General features: G+C 41.9%; 1 protein-coding gene across 11 annotated transcripts in view; it reads right to left on the bottom strand.

Moving 5' to 3' along the window:
- The window catches only part of NHSL1 (NHS like 1), a 233,874-nt gene that overhangs the window by 126,840 nt on the left and 84,095 nt on the right, over window positions 1-22,939 (bottom strand). For 4 of the 11 annotated variants that reach the window (XM_082474373.1, XM_082474382.1, XM_082474383.1 and 1 more), the window contains exon 2: window positions 7,684-7,743. The exons of 4 other annotated variants lie outside the window; for them this stretch is intronic. In XM_082474373.1, coding sequence (XP_082330499.1) covers window positions 7,684-7,743 — 60 coding nt within the window. 3 more of the 11 variants (XM_082474384.1, XM_082474387.1, XM_082474379.1) reach the window with 3 other exon arrangements.

Raw genomic sequence — 22,939 nt, 5'->3', positions numbered from 1 at the left:
GAAGGGTGCGTTTAATTCTCAGTCCATGGAATATAATTACTGTCCCCATAAGCACATATTTAACTCAGTTCTCTCATGTTTCAGCAGTTTTATTTCCCAAAAGAAGGGGGAGGACAGGTCCCTGAAAGGTTTTAGTGAGGCTTCTCTTGGCACGGGAAGAATGTGATAAACAGGGAAAATACAAGCATGCGGAATGTCTGGACGAGGTTCCTTTGTAAACCTTAAACAGTGCTCCCCCACTGGGCTGTGACACAGCTCTGAATGGAGAAACCATTTTAGAGCCTAACAATTCAGTCTCTCCAGTAAACATTCTAAAAGGAAGACCTCAGAAATTCTAAATATAAAACAGGGGTGTGTTTAAGAAACACTGAAATAGTTCCCTCTTTTCTGCCAGGACTGATATTTTTCTTCACCTTGAAGAAGACAAAACATGCTAAACCTGAGAACAGAGACCAGCAATGGTCTGAAAAGGAACTTGAAAGAAATCCAAAAACTCCTTCTGGCCAGGATATCAAGGGCCAGCACTTCGTGTGTTCATTTCCTCGATGTCACCCCAACACCTGTTTAATTCAAGCGTGCGTGTAATTCATCAGTCTTCTTAAAGAAACATGCAAAAAGTTTATCCATGATTCCCAAAGTTTTCTCAGCGCACTGTTTCAGAAAAGAGCCCCATGTCCTAACTTTCAATTGTTGTAGAGAGCAGAAGATTCCTCCCAGGATGTAGTTTACCACTGAACTTTTCACAAGTCACATGAGCGTGTGGATCTGATTGGGGGAGGGGGGGCAGTACTGAGGACACATAACAGCTATTTTATCCTTCTTAGAAGGACACAATCTCAGGTTGAATCTAATTGAAGGAGCATTTCTATTTTAGACACGCAAACAAATGAGTGACCCTGAATTCCAATACAAAAACACACAAAAACTCCTAACGGGGCCAAAAATCGTGAACAGAAATCAGTGACAGAAACAAAGAATTCTAGATAGTAAACTCCTAAAAACGTTTAAATAAAAAAAAGTCAAGTCACCTTTTCTGGGCTGGATTCTGTAGGTCCAGTTTTCATCATCCGCTTCCACCTGCTGCCCACAAACCGAGAGCTCTCCATCACTGCGAAACAGCCTCTTTGTCTGCTTGGACAAGGAGGAGAAATTTATCCAACTCACAGCACGTGAGAGGGAACCTGGGTTTGACTTGAGTCTGAAGGAACCTGAAGAGCCTTCCTTTTTCATCTTCTTTCACATCAGAATCAACTATAGACAAAGGACAGTCCAGCCAACAAAAAGCTCGTTTTTAAAAATCGTTCCAGGTCCTTTCAATGAAACTGCTCCTTCCTACTTGTTCAGACAATACTGAGAGTCAGGCAGGGCATTCTGCAGAAAGATTGCTTCTATGTCACCCAGTTATAAAGAAAAGAAAAATGAGAGATTAGGAAACAAAAAAAAATTTTTTTTTTTTTACCCTAGCCACATTGTGGTACCTGGTCTCTCTAGATCAGGACTATCCACAGTCCCCACCTCGGCCCCAGAAAATATGAAAATAAAAATAACTAAAAGTATAATTTTAAAAATGAAGCAGGGTGTTCATTTCAGGAACGCTTGTCAGGACTTGGTGAAGAACAGGACCAAGGCACTCCGACTCTTTGGTGTGTACCTAGCGTCCCATACTGTAATCCTACTCCTCTCCCAGGCATGTTTCCCCACAAGGGCAGAAAGCCAGCCGTCTGTTGCAGACAGAAGGAACTCCTCAGGCTGGAGAGAAAGATTCAGCATCAACCCAGGCGCCTAGTTTAAAGTTCACCCACACAGGTGACTTGGGAGAAATCAAAGAGTTCAGCTCACTTGCCCCAGCTCAGCACAGAATCGTAAACCACCCACTTGCCCTCTTTCCTGTCTGTGAAGCACTCAGGAGCCACAGGACTCCACAAACAATAAAACGGGCTGTGTGGCTATTGCTTGGATTACAGAGTAAGCGCTCCTATGAAAGGCGATAGGCTTTCCCAACACTGAAGCCACCTCATTGGAGACAAAAAACCCCGCCTCCCTGCAGTCAATACTTCAGAGGCAGCTCAAACTTCTTAACTCCGGCAAAGCTACAGAAACGCATACACACTTCTGGACACTTTTTTTTTTTTAAAGCCAAAACTTAATTATCATCAGACCACACTTCTGGAAGCGGGATTTTGAGAAGGAACTTTCAAAGATTATGTAGTTATATACACATCCAGCATTCCTAAGTGGATTTAGGAATGTCATCATCTAAGGAAATGTACTTCCAAAGGGAATAAAACTGACCCAGCTATTATGTCACTCCCAGCTTTCAGCGAAGGTGAAATGCAGCCGTTCTTGCACCTGTCATTGCCTCTCCCGTCTTCCACCAGCAGCCAGAGTCGGGGGCTGATGAGCCACTTCTGCCTCCCCACCGGCAGCCCCTGGGGGTCATTCCTCTCTGGCTTTGAATGATCATCCTATCACAAAGAACCATAATCTGAGAGCTATGCTAGTAGCTTTTAGCTGTAGGCTCTAGCCCTTTGTAAACCCTTAATCAGGGCATGCAAAATATCTAGAGCCACATGTTGGAATGCATTTGGGTGCATCATTTCACCCAAGGCCAACATAATTCCATGGTCCTAGGGGTATAAAGAACTTCTGCAACTTTTCATCATAGAGACTTGGGTCAGTATCCTCTCCCCAAAGTCATTCAGAGTAAGGGCAAGTAGAGAACTGGGTCCATCTCACTCTCCTGTACTCACTCTCCTGTAATAGCAAATATATTAAAGCTAACATATTACAATAGAAAATAAACTTTGATTAAAAATAATAAAAGCAGGATTTTGCATCATACATCTACTGCAATTCACTGAGATTGTAAGAAAAAGGCTCTACACGCCTACCAGGACTGGAACATTTATAGAAGAAAAACACAGAGCAGCTGCCAAGTGTTCCTTGGATGGACAGCTCATATTACCATGGAAACCACGACAGAGAACAGGTACTAGGACTAAAGGACAAAGGTGCAGAACAGTCCAGGTAGCAAAAACATGGACTCAGTATAAAAGCTCAAAGTGTCCTCAAGAAATCACGTAGTTTAAACCCCTCAATTTACTGATGGAGAAATTCAGGTCCAGAGAATGTATGTGATTTGATCACTATTATAAGGGCAAAAATGATATAATTACATATAGCATCAATGGCTAACATCAAAGTTCAAAGATCCAATATTATTTCTGAGTCAAAGACTTTGAGAAACTCAAAATATAAAATTAAACTTAGAAAAAAAACAAGACCCTCGTGCCAGAAAATACAAAACATCCCAAATGCTGCTTACCATTTCAGATGTTCATGGGACCCCCTGACATCCAAGTATGCATTCTTTAAGGATCCATGGACCCCAAACAAGGAACACAGTGGTATCCCCACTGATGTCTACATCCTGCAGTTACAGTTTTAATTTAGAAAATTCTAAGCCCTGAAATAAACCTCATGCTGTCCTTTATATTCAGGAAGTGCTTTTGAACATTGTCCCCAGACCAGCTTCCTTGGAGTGTGCACACATACACATACAATAGCATAGATGAGTTGATGTTATTAGTAACTGGTGTGTTTTCCTCTGGTACCTCCTACACACATCTGGGAAAGAGCTGATGGGAGGGGCTAGAGGAATATTCACTGCCAAGCAATCAAGAAGCAAAACTGGTCCATTCAAGGACTACACTCATGACTCTTCCTCAAAGTAAATACGCACTTATGCTGGACTTCAAAGAAACTTAATGGATTTCCCATCATTCACAAGACCGATGGATATGTTTGCATATAACCAATTCACCATCTATTAGCTATTCTGTTTCTGTTATGCTGAGCTTTGATTATTAATATCTTCACTTACGTAAAAGAAGGTCAAATAACTTAACTACTTTTACAACTGGACCAGAGTTCCCCTATGACCAAGATAAAATGTAATGACTTAAATCAGCTTTGTAGGAAATATTTGTATTTTAACTATCTGTGTTAGATATGTACTCCAATTAGCTTAGAAAAACATAAGTGAACTACTTAAAAAGCTATTACATTCATTCAACCTATATTTATGCAACAACTATGATGAACCACACACTTTAAGCATCTGGACTATCAACCCTAGGGCCATACAAATCTACCCCTGCCCGCAGCACCGGGGTCATGGCTACTTTGTGCCACGCACATCACATATACTATTGCTAATCTTCAATAATAACCCCACAGTGGAAAATCCCTACTTTCAGAATATAACCTGTTTCTTCAAATATTAGATTCCACCATAATCTTCAATGTAATAAAACATCATAATTTAACCATTTTTTTCCCAAGAAAATCTACAGTAGAATACACTCTTCCCAGATCTTTTAAACAGACATGCTGAACAGATTTGATCCACACTCCTTACTGTGCAGTGCTTTCCCATCTCCCCCCTCACTGTCAGGCTGTCAAAGTGAAACTTCTGTTGTCATCATACGTGCCAATAACTGCTCCCTTCCTACCATTTTGCCCCTGCTGCGCTTCAGGCAACAGGAAATCAGATAAATAATCTTGCTTCATGGGAGTCATGAGCACTCACGGAGTGAAATACATAGCTTTAGTGGAAGGAAGGGCTTTGTTACAGTTGCCTCCTGGCCAGCACCCTTGTCCTTTCACTTGCGAGATGGAAGCCCAGGGGTTGAAATGGCTGGAGGAGCAGCCTCTAGATAACGACCCCCAGGTAGACCGAAACCGGGTTTATGATTTATTGCCTCTTTTATATTAAGTTCTTAGCACTTGAGGGTGGTGAGGAATTTACCCAACGTTACTGACAAAAAGACAAGAAATTACTCTGTATTATTTCAGGAATGATTTAAGTAATACATTAAAGAAAAGTTAACTATAAGAACTGGGATGCACCAGAATATATTACTAAGGGAAGTTCTAGAATCATCTTCTTTGAGAACTCCTGAGTCAAATACCCATTAATTTGGAAAGATTTACTTATATTTCCACCAAGAGTCAAAGGGATAGATTGAATACGTTTGGAAAGTCCTTGCCAAAAGACACAATATTTCATGTTTCCATATATACCGACATCCTTAAAGATGAGTTAAGCTCGAATGGAAGTTTTTGATTTAACAAAAATTGTTAAACATGACAGGATATAGGATTAGACAAATCTCTCAACTCAGTCAGGCATGTAATTGCTGCCCTTGCCATCTGTGTAAAATGCCAGCCAGGAGTAGGAACTAATTTCAAGTGCCATCAGTTTTTTGGCCTCAAGGGCCACAAAGGAGCATTATAACTTTTCATTTCCATGTGTACCTTTTCTGCCCTGACCCTCTGTTACAGAGTCTAAGCTCGTACTGCTAGCCACACAACAGGCCAATCATCGAGAGATTAAGTTTCTGGGGCAAAGGATAGCGACTTTATTTGGGAAGCCAGCAACCAAACAGAAAAGATGGTGGGCTTGTGCCCCCAAAGAATCATCTTGCCTGAGTGAGAATTCAGGCTCCTTTTATACTAAAAGGGGAGGGAGTAAAGTCAAACATTTCCTGATTCCCATCAGCCTCCAGAGGGGATGTGTTAATTTCTTCCTCCCTGCAGTCATTCACAGGTGGGCCTGGTCAGGATATTTCCCGTGAGCTAAACAAAGGTATTTTAGCTTAATGCTCATTACCTGGGAAGCAGGGTTCCCAGAGATGGGCCATTATGTATAATTTAAGCTTATAGCTAACATCCCTTTAGCGATTAACTTGTAATAGAATACGAAAGGTTCTTCTTCCTTATTACACCTCTCCCTCAAACCTGGAAGGAAGAATAGGAGAGGCAGAACCCTGCTGTCAGACACCAACGGAGAACAGTGCTGTATGGTCAGAGTGGGTAGGGGTGCTGGCTTGGCTGGAATGGGGCGCACAAACAGAAGGCTTAATGAACAGAGACAAGGGTGAAAAAAACATATACCGCAGCAAGGAGAGTCACTCTCAACTGTGTCTTGTTCTAAAGCAGCCCTGACTGGGTAGAAGCAGTGAAGTGTGGACCCTATCAGATTACCCCATGAGTCACCAGACCGACAGCTTCTAGGACAGGGTGCAGTAGTTTTTCCAACTGTCATCTCTTGTAAATAATTGAAGAGTAGATTCAAATGCAAACTTTCTATGAGGTAATTTGTACACACGCATAATGAAAGCTTATCTCAACATCTAGAAGTAAACAGTTCGAGCCAGACATGTATCACTAACAACAAAAAACCCATATTGCCCCCAGGGCCACAGCAAGCTAACTCCTACAGTACCCGCCTTCCTCATCCCCCTCCCATCCCCTGCGGAACTAAGCAACTGATCTACTCAAGAAGGAAGTCAGAGAAGATGAAACATTGCCAATTAACTATTCAGAGAGAGGTCTATTTTTAGGGTTCTCCTCACCTGCCACTGCTTCAATACTTAAAAGAAAAAAAAGCTCTGCCTTTGCGTTGAGCTTTAGCTTTGAAAGTCAGAATAGGTCCCTTTCGATGGAATTAATAGTGTTTCCCTCAACTGGAAAGATTAAATGCAAACACTTGTATTTATGTATCACCACAAGCCTAAATCCCACCTTTTAGTGTCTTCATGTCTGAAAAGGACTCCTGAACAGTTCTGACACGAAGGCTTAGTGACACTGTTCCCACAGGATCACTTGATACAGGAGCAATATGGCAGCACATTACTGCTCTCAACCCCCTGGGATCTGGCGTGCTGCAAGGGGGTAAGGCCTGTCCCTGGTCAGAAGCTGTCACTGATGGATACTGTCACTGATGTGTACTGTGTACTGTGCACTGTTAGGGGCTTGCCAAGAATGCAAACTTTGCCCCAACCTTGACCAAGAAAATGTCCCCATCCGAGAAGTTCATACGAGAAGCTCCCCTAAAACTGAGCATTCACTTTGAAGATCAAGGATGAACCTACTCTGAAACTGAAATAAAACTCCAAATAAAAAAATTTTTAATCATAATCTCCTTTGTACTTCATACCTCTCCAGATCCTTGTAATTATTATTTTTTCTTACTTACTCAACCAGTTCTTCACAAACTTGTCTTGCACATAAATCATAGGAAATCTTATTAAAACACAGAGTCTGATTCAAGTCTGGAATAGGGTCTGAAATTCCGAATTCCCAAAGCACCCAGGTAGGGCCCTGGACCATCTTCGACTTAGCACAGTACTAGCCAATAACGCTCTCCAAAGGCAGGGATCTCATCGTTTTCCCTCCTTGTTCCCTACGGTACCTAACACACAGCCAGCACTAACCAATGCTCGTCACAAGAGTGAACAACAGAATCGTCTACTCATTCCCATGTTCCCTCTTTCTTTTGATCTTAGCAAGTTCCAGGTCAAAGAGATAATTTGACCTTTATAACTAAATTCCATTCCTTTATCACTAAGTTACAAAAAGCAGAAGTAAAATTTGTAAACTGTTAAAAATATATAATCTGAATTAAAGGGTTAATAATAAATTTCCATTATCCATAGAGTTATACTGCATCACTTTGAGAAGAAAGAAGGTCATTAACTGCTAGGCAGCATGCTTTTCTTAATTTGTAAGGACATCTACATTGCTTCCATCCACCAAAACTCTGGAATTCAATGATCCCACCCAGAACCTGGGGCAATCAACAACGAGCCAAAATCAGAAAAGCAGCCCACATCCTACCTGGTAATCCATGCAGACAGGCTGGGACCTCCTGGGTTCCACCATGTAAATTTAGTTGCTCTGTGGCAGTGGAAAAAATTTTTTCGTTAAGTTTTTCCTGGTACATGATTAAGACAAAAATAATTTTTTCAGCCAACCTTAAGTGACCTTCCAAAATGTTTATTCTATTTGGCTCTATCTTTAAAACTATATTCATGGGCTTCCCTGGTGGCGTAGTGGTTGAGAATCTGCCTGCCAATGCAGGGGACACGGGTTCGAGCCCTGGTCTGGGAAGATCCCACATGCCGCGGAGCAACTGGGCCCGTTAGCCACAACTACTGAGCCTGAGCGTCTGGAGCCTGTGCTCCGCAACAAGAGAGGCCGCGATAGTGAGAGGCCCGCGCGCCGCGATGAGGAGTGGCCCCCACTCGCCGCAACTGGAGAAAGCCCTCGCACAGAAACGAAGACCCAACACAGCCAAAAAAAATAATAAATAAATAAATAATAAATAAAAAAAATTAAAAAAAAAAAACTATATTCACTACGGCTCTACAGAGCACACTGAATATATATTTTTTTTAACAGACATTTTATCATTTCAGCTATTCCCTTTATCATATATACTACCATTCCATGCTAAACATGTGTTAAATATTGCTGATACCAGCAATGATTCCACTGAACCAGACAAATGTGTGAGAAATAAATGAGAAATTCGAACATTAAAAAAAAAAAGGTGAGAGAAAGAAAACTTGAACAGTTCTGCAACCAGTGAGCAGCAGTGGCAATGCCCGTCCTGCTTCCGGCCACACTGTTCTAACTGCATCACCTGCTGCCAGCTTGGTAGGTAAGTGTAGAGTCAGAATGAAGAAATCACAAACTTTCCTGTTGGTTTCCTCCCTCTAACAAAAACCCTGTGAAATATGTATTATCATACATATTTTACAGATGCAGATACCAAGGATAAAGGTGATAAAGTAACTTGCCTAACAACCCCCCACCAAGTCATTAGGTAGCAGAGTTGAGATTTGAGCCGAGGTCTTTCCTACTCCCAAACGCTGCCCTTCCTTCGACCACGCAGACAGCCACGGCCGCGGGCCTCTCCCCTGGGCTACCACAATACCCTGGGACAGGGGCCCCCTGCTTTCAGCTGCGCTCCCCTCAGAGCTGTCCTCCACGGGCCGGCTCACACTATATTCTAGGCCCCTGGGCCCTTGACCCTTTTGTGCTTCCATCTGCCAAAACACCTCTCATCTTTTTCACCTGCTTAACTTTTACTCAACCTTCAAAATTTCTGCCAGGAGCTATCTCAGTTGAAATAAGCAAACGTTTATTAGGCGCTATACGGCATAACTGCTGCTGCATAACAAGGCACCCCAAAACTCAGTGGCCTGAAACAACAATCATTTAGGATTTCTCACGATTCTGCGGGTCCTCTGGAGGGCAGCTAACCTAGGCTAGACTCGGCTTGGGGTGGCTCTGCTCCAGTATGTCCGAGACTGAGAAATTTCCTAGGACACGGAAATTATTTTAAAATGGGGGCAGTCCCAGGCACACTGGGATGGTTGGTCACCCTAGGGATAACCTGTAGTGCTTCTCCTCCCTCCTAGGACCAGCAAGCCAGTCCAGGCTTACCTTTCTCATGGCAACGGCACCAAAGAGCAAAGCTCAACTGCACCAACTTCTTCTGCATCAGGGCTGCTAACATTCATTGGTCAAAGCAAGTCACGTGGCCAAGCCAACTTGATTGGGGCGGGGCAACACACTGCACTCACCTGAGCAAGTGAGGGGAAGGGAGTGCCTATTTCTGAATCTCATCTACCAGAGGCACCTGCTGGGCAAGTTACTGAGGGTGAGAGACTCCTAGGCCATCATTCCCGACCTCAGGGATTAGACTGCGTTAGATGCCACGTTCCCATGGCACACCATGAAGAGAAATGCTGCCCTTCCCCTATCACATCTGAAATCATGCATTTGCCACGGAAGACTCTAAGCTGCCCAAGTGGGAAAACCGAGGCGTGTACAGTACCTAGCATACAGTAAGGACTAACTCAATGCTTGTTAAACTAAACTGGTCAATTATATGCCCTTCATCATCATAGTCAACTCTCTCTTATTATATATATTCCAGTTTCTTTACTGGACTACCTTTGACATGCTCCCACACAAAATGATGGATTACATGCAGGGGTCAGCAAAATTTTTTGTAAAGAGCCAGAGAGAAAATATTTTAGGCTTCGTCAGCTCTATGGTCTCTGTTCCAACGACTCTATCTGCCATTGTGGCAAAAAAAGCACCAGACAATATGTAAACCAATCAGGGTGGCTGGGTTTCAATAAAACTTTACTTACAAAAACAGGTGGTGGGCTGTATTTGGTCCCTAGACCATAGCCTATTGACCCTGGCTTAGAAAAAGAAGTAGGAATGGCACTTGGAGTTGTGCAGACTGCACAAGCACAGATAGTTCAAACCAGTGTTTCCCAAAATGTGTTCCTTAGGATACCGGTATCAGAATCAACTTGGATTGGGGTAGGGGAGTTAGGAGGCCAGGAGGGCTTGTTAAAAATGCACATTCCTGGATCCTATTTAGTTCACACCTCTGGAGAGGAACCTGGGAGTCCACATTTAAATGAGTCTCATGCATGTTACAATTTGAAAATCACTAGTTTCAACATCATTACACTACGATTCAAATAGATATGCAGAATTCAAATCTTTATGCATAATTTCACTAAAAATGCACAAACATTATATCAAAGTATAGATATAATACCAAATGAATACAAAATAGACTAGGCTGATATATCGTAGGATATTACAAGCAGGATATAGTATAACAAATTTTTAATTTTTTTACTTTGGCATTTGTTTTTCCATAATTTGTATGCTAAACACAGGCTATAAATGTTTTAGTCAAGTAATGTTTAATTTTCATGCAGAATTATTTTAGACAGAGAAAAGGAGAGAAATCAGCACAGATTTAATAGTTAACGTATGGCTATACTTGTTTCAGTTTTTTTTTTTTTTTAAAGTAGTACAGATAAATTTCCCTCTTGTCCCCAAGCTCACAGTGGTAACATCATTCTAAATTTGGTGTGTATCATTCCCAAACATATTTTCCACACTTTTTCTACATACCAGTGAGGTCATCAACAAGACATAGTACTGTTTTGTGTGTCAAAGTTTTATAAATTATATTACACTGCAAATCATTCTTTTTTTTAAAATTTATTTACTTATTTTATTTATTTATTTTTGACTGCTTTGGGTCTTCGTTGCTGCGCGCGGGCTTTCTCTAGTCGTGGCGAGCGGGGGCTACTCTTCATTGCGGTGCGCGGGCTTCTCATTGCGGTGGCTTCTCTTGTTGCAGAGCACAGGCTCTAGGCGCGCGGGCTTCAGTAGTTGTGGCTCGCGGGCTCTAGAGCGCAGGCTCAGCAGTTGTGGCGCATGGGCTTCGTTGCTCTGTGGCATGTGGGAACTTCCTGGACCAGGGCTTGAACCCATGTCCCCTGCATTGGCAGGCGGATTCTTAACCACTGCGCCACCAGGGAAGCCCTGCAAATCATTCTTAAAGTTATTTTTATAAAATAGTTAATATTTAAAAATTTCCACTCACTCTGCAACCAGAGGCATGATGGGTAAAGGTACCATGGACCTGGTACCTCTCATGAACCAATTCACCTGATCCTTTCCCTACAACCTTGTTTAGGTAATTAAAGGAACACTTCACAGCAGGGTATGTCTAAGAAAAATCGATATCTAAGCTTCTACACTCGATGTGCAAATCTGCTTAAGGGAATGGCCTTTTGTGTTTCTCCCACACCCTGTGTCTATTAAAATTTCACTCGTTGCATAAGAGTGTTTTCTTTAAAAGCTTAACAAATTTAAGCTTTCTGGAACACATGAAAATATAACAAAGCATATAATGATGGCTTTATATATTTTTCTCTTCATTCAGCTCAACAATTTTTATAGTCATCAAAACCTCCAAGTAAAAAGGCTACTTAGAGACGAGCAATTCAATCTGATGATGATGACTTTGGCGGTCCCTGTACAATCACATTTGTCACAGTCTTAATAAACTCACTTTGATAAGGAGAAATTCAGAAAACAAATGGCCTAAAAGACACTTAAGACGTTCAGAAATTTTTGGTTGAAACACTTGCTCTCCAGGGTCAAAATGAATGTGTTAAATCAAGGGAATTTTTGTTCCTATAACATGCTTCTTTAAGATGACGCCGTCGAAAAGAACTTCAAAGAAGGATGAAGTATTTCTACAAAATAAACACTAGACCCTTGTCACTGATGGCAGACTGGAGTGGGTGGCTAGAGACAGGCTAGCACAGACGGAGGCATTAGTTACAGAGACTCCTCCTTCTAATCTCCCTTCTCCCAGCCCAACCACTCTGCTGTCTCCCTGAAACGCAGGGACAATGACGACAGGGTTCCCTCAAAAGGCCCCAAGTGAGCAGCACCCTCTGTTCTCATTCCTGGGCTCAAGCCCCTGCAAGACAAAGACACCAGGGACCCTGAAAACTAACTGGGGAGATGCTGACATCACTAGCACTTGATAATTGGTAGGTTATTTTCACCTGAGGCAGCAGTAAAGCGGTAACCATGGATCTCACAGGACTTGAAGTAGAGGTGGCTGGTACACAAGTGGAGACGTCTGGTAAGGCCAGAAGCAGGAGGTTAAAATTGTGGCTGCATATATAGGAAGGGGATGGTGAGCTGCAAAGGAGGGTCAGACTCCCATCAGGAAAACAGTTCACCCAACGCCAGCATCGTGAGGAAAAGAACCAAGCATGCAGGCCTCACCTACACAGACAAAAATTCTCAAGGAACTGCACCTGTGTCATTTTCTCAAGGAACTGCTAGGCCCATTTCTCTTCCCAAATGAGGTGAGGCCACGAATGGTTTGAAGAAAAGTGTGAAATCCTGACACGTTAAAAGGAATTACTACAAAAATAGCACAGGTGTAGCTTACCTCATAAGTAATGACAATTGTGTAAAATAGCTAAAAAGTAAAGAAACTTCCAAGTTTCATTACTAAATACACGCATGCACACACATACTCAAGATGTGCTCCAGCATCTTCTAAAGTTTAGTTTGCTGACAATATTTGGTAGAGGAGGAATGAATACAGAAGAAAAGTACCAGTTACTGTATAGTTCCATAAAATACACATTACTGGTTATAGTTGATAAGGAAATGCTTGGCTAAAAGTAAATTACAATTCAAAATAAGAAAAAATGTTAACGGTGTCACATAACCTTTAATTTATCACAGAGTGCAATACTGCTTGTTCAGGCCATAGGAAATTATAGTAGGTTGTAGCCTGTATCTGAGATTAGGTCAAAGGGTGTCACTTAAGGAAGTGACATCATTTAAGAATTACCTAAGTCAAGTAAGAATTAATATGTAAGCATATGCTCAGCCATTTCCAGAAGAGACACCCTTTACAAAATGAGATTCCAATGAAGCCTGAGGAAAGTTCAAAATCTAATTTACCTATCTAAGGGACAGCCTCATACTAAAGAATAATTAAGGAATCAACAGCCTAATAAAATGTTTTGTCACCAGCCTAGTAAAGGTAGGAGAGAAAGATGAGGACAGAGGTGATGACCAGTAAGCATTTGTGGGTGTCCAGTGTCCAGAGCTGAGCACAGTATCTGGAACCCTGTAAGTTCCCAAATGTCTGATGGCCTAGCCCTGCTCAGAAACACAGGATGGGTCAGGCCCAAGTGAAACTGCATTAGTTTTTTAAAAACGTTAAGTGCCAAACAAAAAACCCCAAACCCAATCTATGCATAATCTACTGAATAAGAATCTTTTACAAAAGGTGATTCTAATATTCACCCACGGTTGAGAATCAAGGCACTAATACAATTCCAGCTGGGCCTGACCCATCCTGTGTCTCTCTGGCCATCAAACACTTTGTCTGTGTAAGGTATGCCCCCTACCCCCAATTAAGAAACACCAATCTTTGAGAAAGTTTACATTTTCTTTACAGATAAAGCTAAGTTAATGCTGGTTCTGTGTTTCAACTAACAATATTTAAAGGAACAATAAAATGAAGAAGCCTGCCATTTTTCCAATTCTAACTTTTTAAAATGTTTAAAAGAGCATCAGATGCAAAGCATAAATTGGTCTCCTCAGAAGCTTCCTAGACAAAATCGGTGTCACTGGGGCCTGGGGGTTGGGGGAAGTGGGGTCCGCATCTGAAGGGCCGAGAACAGACACTGCCTTCCACAGTCACTAGGAAAACTAAGTCTTACACTCACGCTGATTGTTTGAATTACAGGAGCTTGGGACCAAAGGAGATCTTAGAGATTATTCTGTCATACACTTTCATCTTACAGATGAGGAAACAAAGAATCTGAGGGGTTTTGTGTGACACTGTGACACTAGCTCCATGGCTGCAGGAATTCCATCTAAGTAGTTTACCACTGTGTGGCCCAGCCTTTAACAGATACCCCAGAACATTTTTAGAAATTGTCAGATCATCAGCAAAGTTGGGACCCAGAGTAAGGCACAGTTTAAAATAATGAGGATGATGATGATGATGGTGATGAAGATGATGCAACTACACTGAAAGTAAACTGATCTTAAGAGAGGTAAAGCAATTTTCCAAGATTACACTCCTCCAATACTCCGGAGCCTGAATCCCATCTGTCTTCACCGTGGTTTTGAATTGCCAGAATCATTTGTCCATAGAACAGACATGAGGCATTAAAAAATCATTTTTTCTGAGACTAACACAGGTAACTGATCTCTCAGAATGTGTCAGTTGTTATTAGTATTTTAACACCTGGGCTGGAAAAAAGGTTCCAGAGAGAAGAGAAAATTAACTTTGTCAGATTTGCAACATTAAGTATACAAGGTTTAATTTAGAGCAGATGGCCTCATTAGAGAGAAGACTTTTTGCCTCATCTATGATCCATTGAAAATCATGCTCAAAACCTGACATGGTTTGCCTGTGGTTGACCAGCAGGTGGCAGAACAGAACAATCCGTCTTCTGTAAAGCCCCAAGCAGTAGAGGCTTGGGTAAATTCAGGGATGGAGTATTTGTAGTATTCAAACACTGGCCAAGCCTGGGTTAGGAACCAGCCAAGAATCCTGCATAAAACTCAAAACCTGACGGTATCTTATAAAATAGAAACAGTCGGGTATCCATTCACTTCAATAACCTACGGGTTAAAGTTCAGAGGTGTCTTTCACACTTACACAGGCCAGATGGGTGAGGAGCTAAAGAAGAAAGATCACAGAGGGCGCTGTCCAGCCTTTAGGACATTCGGGCGTCCATGTCAGTGTTTCCTAAACCTGCCTGCTCGTCGGCATGACCTGGGGGGTGCTTATTAAAACACAAACTCTGGGGCCCCATCCCAGACACACAGAATCTCTGGGGAAAGGGCCAGGGAAGCACCTGGGGGGCTGATCAGACAAGTTTGGGGGTCACTGGCTGTGTACTAACTACCTGGAGGGCAGGTACAGGTCAGGGTAGGCATCGACTGGCTGGGCGAGGTTGACTAACCTCACTGCTCAGCACGGGGTAGGGCCCTACGGCTTCCCAGCAAGCCTCCCTGTCAGCTGGGGGACCCGCCAGGCTCCCCACCCCTGACCCCGCATCTCTCTGTCCCTCCTTTTCACTCCCAAACCTCACTTATCCCATCTCCCCTCTCCTGGTTCACTCCTGCCTGCGGCTCACCAGCTGCAGCGTGAATGAATTTGCTACTTGGCATTTTCAGTCTCTTTTTCTAGAGGCTGCCCTCCTCTGCCTGTGACCCCCTCTACTGCAAACAGCAAAACGCCTCCCCGCAGGTGCGGTGCTCCTCGACACACGTTCCGTCTGGAGCGGGGACAGTACGGCCCCCACTCGTTGCTCACTCTCATCCTGCGAGTCCCTAACACCTCGTAAATGGGGAAAACAGCCTGACCACAGGTTGGATCGCCCACCTCCACTGGGCCCTCGTCTTTCTACAGCATTTCTACGCTTACTTTGCACGTTGCCCAGGTTGTTCCAAACCATTAGGTTTTCCTTTCAGCCTCACTCCCACCTTCATACCCAGACTCAGAGATAACCTCCCTTTAAATAAAGCAACAGTCGAGACGTCCCTCTACCATTCTCCCTTCTGCCCTAAGGGAAATCCCCCCAGCTTCCAGCTTAGTTTGATCCATCTGGGCCTCCACGTTCTGCCACGTCAGCCTTGAACCGCAGCCCTGATCTTGTCAAATGCTGCTCAGGAGACGCCGTTGCTAATCTAACCCAGGCTTCCCAGTCTTTGATTTAGGCCCCGTCAGCAGAGGCCGACCCACCCCCTTCTAGATTCATCTCAGTACCCCTTCCTCGGTTGCATGATTTCTGACCCTCCAAAGTGGCTGTTTATTTATGCACACCCTCACCCCGAGAACTCGCAAGGCACCACTGAGTTGGGCATATGGGATTCCTTAGTTTGCCATAGGTAACTGATGTCGAACCACCCATACTACCCCTTCTCCTGTCCACCAGTGATGGGCAACTCCTTGAGAAGAAAAATGTTAATTCTGTTGGTGTTCAGTAGAAATTTACTGAATAGATCATGTAGGAAGCAAGGCTTTTCCACTTTCCTCCCCTATCCCCCCAAGACATGCTCGTACAGCACAGAGAGGGGGACAGCACAAATATCTGAATTAGGCACAGCTGGATTCCAATCTTGATTTCAACACATACTTATTGACAGTTTGATCTTGGGCAAGCCTCTCTGAATCCAGCCACCCACTGAAAACATAGAAACAAGAATAATACTGCCACCTAGTGGGGTTATGAGTCAAGCACATAGCACTGTAGGACGCCCTCAATGCATATATAGAAATCATTATTGTCAGGCGTATCTTTTTGAACTGGAGAATTTGCAAAATACAATCAGAAAAAAAATAGGTAAGGGACTATTGGCACCAGTTTATCAAAAAACAAAAACAAAAACCACTGGTAGTAAAATATTATACCATGGTTTAAGCTGCAGGAAGAAAAAGGGATAAAATTACAGAAACTTTCACATATGATTTAACTTTGAAAGTTACCCTTTAAAAATATTTGGTTTTTTTTTTTTTTTGGTACAATTATTCCCTGACAATTGATGTAGTCTCATAGCCATAATTAAAGAGAATTAATCATGACCCTCAGAATACTGTGCTATCCCCCTTCCCCAAAACATTCAAGTCAGATTATCACTTTTAGAGAATACATAGGTTAGTTTCTAACAGGCATAGCACTGATATTTCAGTGTACCTGTCAATCGAGCCTGCATGAAAGAGAATCATTACATGAAAATAGTAGAACACAAGATTATTTTTATACAATAGTGACTCTGCAAAAACTACGTTGCAAAAGCTAAAAATTAGGTGTCAGGTATGCAGATTGCTGTTCTTAACGAAAAACGTCTGTGGATATATTTCAGTAGGGTGATCTCAATATTTTTTTAAAACATAGTGAGGTATACTGAACAGGGTAGCTAGGAGCTATTCTACAGCTTTTGAAAAGAAATCCTGATAGAGCAAAACTTTTGCCTGTAGACAATAATGAACCTTTCTCTGACAGTATCACATACGCATCATTCTATACCAAATGCCATAGCCACAGGAAATCAGCTGCCCACAGCCTTACAAATCAAAGTTTACTTGCTTCCTCATTTTCTGTCATGGACTCCCTTGGCCATACTCTGTCACAGCAATTCACTTCAAAATTTAAAAATAAAGGTTTGTTTCATGGAGCTTTGATGAATCCCATCTGAAGGCCATTAAAACATACACACCCACTTCCACACAAACCAGAAAATCCGTAGAATTCAGAGGCTCATCAAATCTTGAAGCTGGCAGTCATCCTAGCAACAAATAATTCACGCTTCCCCTTATGGGCAGAAAGAAGGCCGAGAGGTTTAGTGATTCAGCCACTGTCACCGAGGCAGTCGGGGCACTGCTGGGGCTGGAACCCTGGTTTCCTTGCCCCATCCAGGTTCTCCCTGCTTTACCACGCCTCCGCTCTGGCTCTGAAGTTAGTGAGTCCCCCTTGATACTCTTCAAGTCCATCAATGAGTCATGTTTCCGTTTCCTCACTCTGTTCCAAGTCGTCTTTGGTAGCACAGAGTTCATTCATTCACAATAACGCTAACTTGCTTGTACAGAGTACCAGCACACTCAAGAGTTATGAATTACACGTCACCTTCAAATCGGTGAAGCCGATGGCTAACTAAATCTAAAAATAAAAATTAAAAAAATCAAACTCTTAGCACTTAAAATACTTCCTTTCAACCTACTGTAAAACAACAGCCTATTTAGGAGATGAAAAGTGAGTCGTTGCTTTCAGCCAGCAGACGGGCTCCCCAGGCACAAACTCGCACATTATACACATTATAATACTTCATGGGCCTTTTAAATATTTACTTGTTAGCAGTATTCTTCCTTTCAGGTCAAAGATTATAGTACTTAGCAACACAAAGAAAGCAGAGGGATATAGTTATGAATTAGTAAACTGCTTTGCCAAGCCTTCCATTTGTTAATTCAGTCCAACTTCAAAGGAGATTTTAAAAAGAGGTTCAGCTGTCAGAAATTAACCCTCAGAAAATTACTGAATCAGAAAGTGACTTGGCCAGTCTTTCCCAAACTGGTGTTAAGGAAAAAATACTTCGTTGTAGGTATAATAGGAGCAAAAAGTCTCTTCCGATGCAAATAAGTTTGTTTAACTGAAACAAAGTTTTAAAGAGATTTTTTTGTTACCGTGTTAACCACAGGACTTTCCCAGCCTTTGATATGCTAATGATGCTGAAAATTTCCAAGGATAGGGTGAGAGGGGATTTCAGTTTATTTGATCACATCTATTATCTGGAGGGAGGCAGCGGTGTTGGGAATAAAATATGAGAAACACACTACCCCGGTTCCTCGCTTCCAGGCAACAGAGAGTGGAGAAAGGACTTGTTTGTTTGTGTTTTTTTTAGGGTATTTTATTTTATTTTTGTTTTTGTTTTTTGTTTGTTTTTAACATCTTTATTGGACTATATATACTTGTGCTTTAGAAGCAGAGAATAGTTAACATTCCCATTCACAACTATTTCAGGATAAGGTGAGAGTCTTTATTAAATCAAATGGGGATCGGGAGGAGGAGCCTAAACAGAGCTAAATCCCTAAGAGTTTAATTTCTCACGGCCACCAGGATTGCCAATTCCCCTGGGCTTCTGAAATCGCTCCCTGGCTCTCAGCAAAACCAGCCTCCTTACCTGTTCCTGTGGAATGACTTGGAGTGGTTGTGTACTTTCCCTGAACTCTTTGAAGTTCATGCTCTAGTCTAGTTCAATGGGTTTTAACCATAGCTGTACATCAGAATCACCAAGGGAGCTTTCAACTTTACAGATGTGTGGGCACAATGCCAAATCTACAGAATCCAACTTGATTCCCAAGAAGCAGCAGCCAGAGCTGAAAACCACTGTTCTGCTTCCTAGAAAGACGAAGTCAATCGACAAATCATTAACCATGCGTGGACCATGCATTGAGCCCATTGACATTAATAAGGAAGGGCTGCATAGCAAGACTTTAATAAATCCCCAAGTTTACTGACAAATCACAGGTGGCTTTTTTTTCTTTTCTGGGCCGTTTTCACAAAGAAACAAAAATGTACTCCTTAGAGAGGAGTAGGTACTTGGAACAAAGCACGCTCCCCAAAGCCCGTTCGGGCGCAGAGGGCTGTGGCTGGGGATCTACTGGCTCCCTGAGCTGAGTCCCCGCCCACCCCCCACAGCCCACCCTGCACATGACCCTAATTTGGGACTCATTTCATTACATGTCTTGAACCTTTGGAGGTCACCTGAGAAAATGAAAACCAGAAGTGTTCACTATACTAAAGCCAAGACGACTGTATGCTACACAGCACGGGGTACGGGCCTCCAGGGGGATCTTCGTAAGGAGCTCAGTCACCTACATGAGATAGAAAGTGACTTATGAAAATCAGCTTTCTTCCTACATTATATTTACTTAGCCTTTCTTATACGTATACTCTCTAAGCAGAGTATGTCAGAAAAGGGAACAAACATGACAAAATGGGAGAGAGTTAAAATAGGGGACCCTGGAATAGAATATAAAAAGAATCTCTCTCTCTTTCCTTTCTGAATTTCTTTAATCAGCAGAAAAGATATCTACGGACAATGAATGGGTAAAAATAGTCCAGCATAAAGACAGAGTTGAGAAATGGTTAGGAAGCAAAGCCATGAGTCCTGATGCAGATGATGGATAAGAGAAAGTGAGGGGTCTAGAGGCTGCCAAGGCTCCTGCTGCCACACCATCTTTTGTATACGCACCCGCTGCAGGATTTGTATAATTGACAAAGGTAGCTCCAATATGGCCCACCTTTCTCCTCATTTATGATAGCATGGTGGCATTTCTGGGTCTCTCTCTCCTTTAATACTGCCTTCTTTCCCAACCCCAAGGAGAAAAAGAAGGCCATAAACTTCTGTTTGAAAACTTAAACCAAACACATTCAGGACAAAAGTACCTCTTCCTTTGCATCTCTCACACAAAGTGACTTGAAAGGCACTTCTTTGGCAAAGATCTCAACGTCTTCAGGTATTCAAGTGCCAGTCTGATGTAGGCAAAAGAACAGGGCCTAGGAGTCAGAATCTACATTGTCTGACCAGTGGTGTCAGCCTAGATAAGTTGCTGAAATTCTCTGGACATCGTGACTGTGAAATGAAGAGATTAAATTACCACCCCGAGGCCCTCCCAGCTCTAAGGCTAGGGTGCCCATATGCCAGGACTGACTCTACTTTGCAGTTTCCAACAAACAATCTAACATCTCAACTACTGTTAAGCTACAATGGGAGGCCCCCAAGGTCATGTGGAAACAATTTCTTAAATGAAAGCTTTTTCATCAACTACATGAAAAGCACTTAATAAATCTAAAAATAGGCTGAAACGATTTTGTGGACAAGTATTTTGATGGCTAAGTGGATCGCTAAACTATCAGTGACATACCTCAAAGCAAGTGAAGAAACAGAACAGTGTTTCATTCATTAATACGTTTAAGATTATAAAGACGTGAAACCTGTGGCAAACCAGCCAAGGTTCTTGAAAGAATCAGCAGTACCACAAAAGGACACCCTGAGGATTCTGCTGCAATTAATTTAGCAGAGCAGCTCCAAAGGGCTGATGAGGTTGTGTACGTTATTAAGTTCACATCCACTTCTCACCTAGATTCAACGGAGGTGGCGGTGGGGAGACGGGCATCTACGGACAGACTCTCAAAGCTTCACTGAGATCACTCTTTAAAATAGTTTCTAGAGGCAGCTGTAGCAGCAAATTATTCCTACCTCGCAACAGTTAAGCTCAACCAAAAAAAATCTCTCCAGGAAACTTTTAAGTGCATAGGAGTCCTACCTTGCAATCAAAAAGTTAAGACCTCCAAACACTGAGTAGAACACAAAAACCTAATATGCCGTACTCCCAGCAGGTCCTATGTAAATGACATTCTTTTTTCATGTTATTTTAATATTAGCATTGCCCTTCTTGCTTCCTTTAGCAACTGCACTTTAGGAGGACCCAGAAATGAACATTATGATCTATTAAAGTACAAGAAGAAGGACCAACCAACTCTCCATGAAACTGTTCAATAAGCAGAAGACATGTGCAAGTTAAAAAGCAGTTAAGCATATACACTTCCTTGTATGAATGTCATTTTCAATGAAAAGTTCAAAAAAATGAACAAAATATAACATTGTTCTCTTGTGTAACATAGAGCCTTGCATCAGTTTGACAAAGTTAACACTTATACCTACTAGGTTTTCCAACAGGTCATCTTGGGTTAAAAATCGGATAATGAAGAGAAATACAGATTTGTAATCAGAAACCAAGCGATAATAGACATCGTTTCTAATAATGTGAAAAATCTAATGTAACTTAATTACATCATCTTAAGAATCCCTATTTCTTAGTTTTCCAACTCCAGATATAGAAACAAAATAGTGTTTATTTTATTGAGCTAGTGAATTGTTACTCGAGTACCTAAAACCCTAGACCCTCACCTCTTAGGTTTCCTGCATCAAATGGGAATGAAAGCACACATAGAATTAACAGGTATTTATTAGGACCACTGTGTACCAGGTAGGTTGGGAACTACTAAGGACACAGGATGAGTAAGACGTGGTTGTGTGCTCCAGTGGGTGCATGGTCAGAAAGGCAGGGGAATGTGAGTTAGTAGACACTACTACAATAAGCGATACATTACTTTTCAATTTGTGAACCGCATGGTTCTATTTTACACATACCCTTTTATATATGCAAGAAAAGATGTGTCATGTATTAATGTTAAACTTAAATTTTTACTTATCCAGTGGAGAACAACTTTAGTTCATTAATTTCTTCCCTTTCGTCTCTTGATATTCTTTTTTTTTTTTTCCCAGTGGGGGTTTCTTTCACTCTACCTTTCTGTTTAATTTTTCTACATTAATCTTTGACTTTCTCATCTACTAGTCTAGTTTCAAACTCATGTCTTTCTGGCTTTCTGACACTCATATGTAGGTTGGATAACTGTTTTCTTAGAAGTGACCTTTATTATATTACTGATCTTTATTGAAAGTGCTCATCTAGCTTTCTATTAACTGATTTTTTTTCCCTAATTGCCACCCAAATGAATCTGTAATTTCTACTCCTATTATTTCACTTACACAATTAACCCTGGACCAATTTCTTTCCAAACCAAACAGGACCTCTATGCCTCTTATTGCCATTTACAATTTTATTTTTTTAACCTATTATTGTTCATTTAATTCAGTAATGTAGTATGCCTGCCAAATCCCACCTCAAAAACTCCAGGAGATGGCCTGAATTGCTTTTCTGTATTTTCTTGTATTTAATTGACACTCTGAATTCATTTTTTAGGGGGGTGGACGTGAGGGATGGTATGGCTGTGGATTCAGACAGACCTGGGCTCCTTTACTGGCTCAATGCCGTATACGTTGTATGAATTTGAGGTACACAGAAAGATTTAGCCTAACTTCTCTCTCTAAAGTCAAACAGGTTTGTAGAAGGGGTAAATTAGGTAATGTATACCGAGCATTCAGCCAGACATTCTGCACGCCTCAGTGAACAATGGGTATTTTAAGTAGCACATCTTTGGAGGAATATGGATTCCCCTCTTCGTGTGGGAATATTCCTTCTATCCTACCTTCCTCTTGAGCAGTCATTTGCTTCCCTTCTTGCAGTCTTGAAGGAACAATCTATGTTGTTGCCTCAGTTTTTTCAATGCACAGTTCTTGC

The sequence above is a fragment of the Balaenoptera physalus genome (genome assembly GCF_965194825.1).
Source record: "Balaenoptera physalus genome assembly, chromosome: 9".
Taxonomy (NCBI): domain Eukaryota; kingdom Metazoa; phylum Chordata; class Mammalia; order Artiodactyla; family Balaenopteridae; genus Balaenoptera; species Balaenoptera physalus.
Note: the sequence above shows the minus strand (reverse complement) of the source record. Positions and strands in the feature narration are given on the sequence as shown.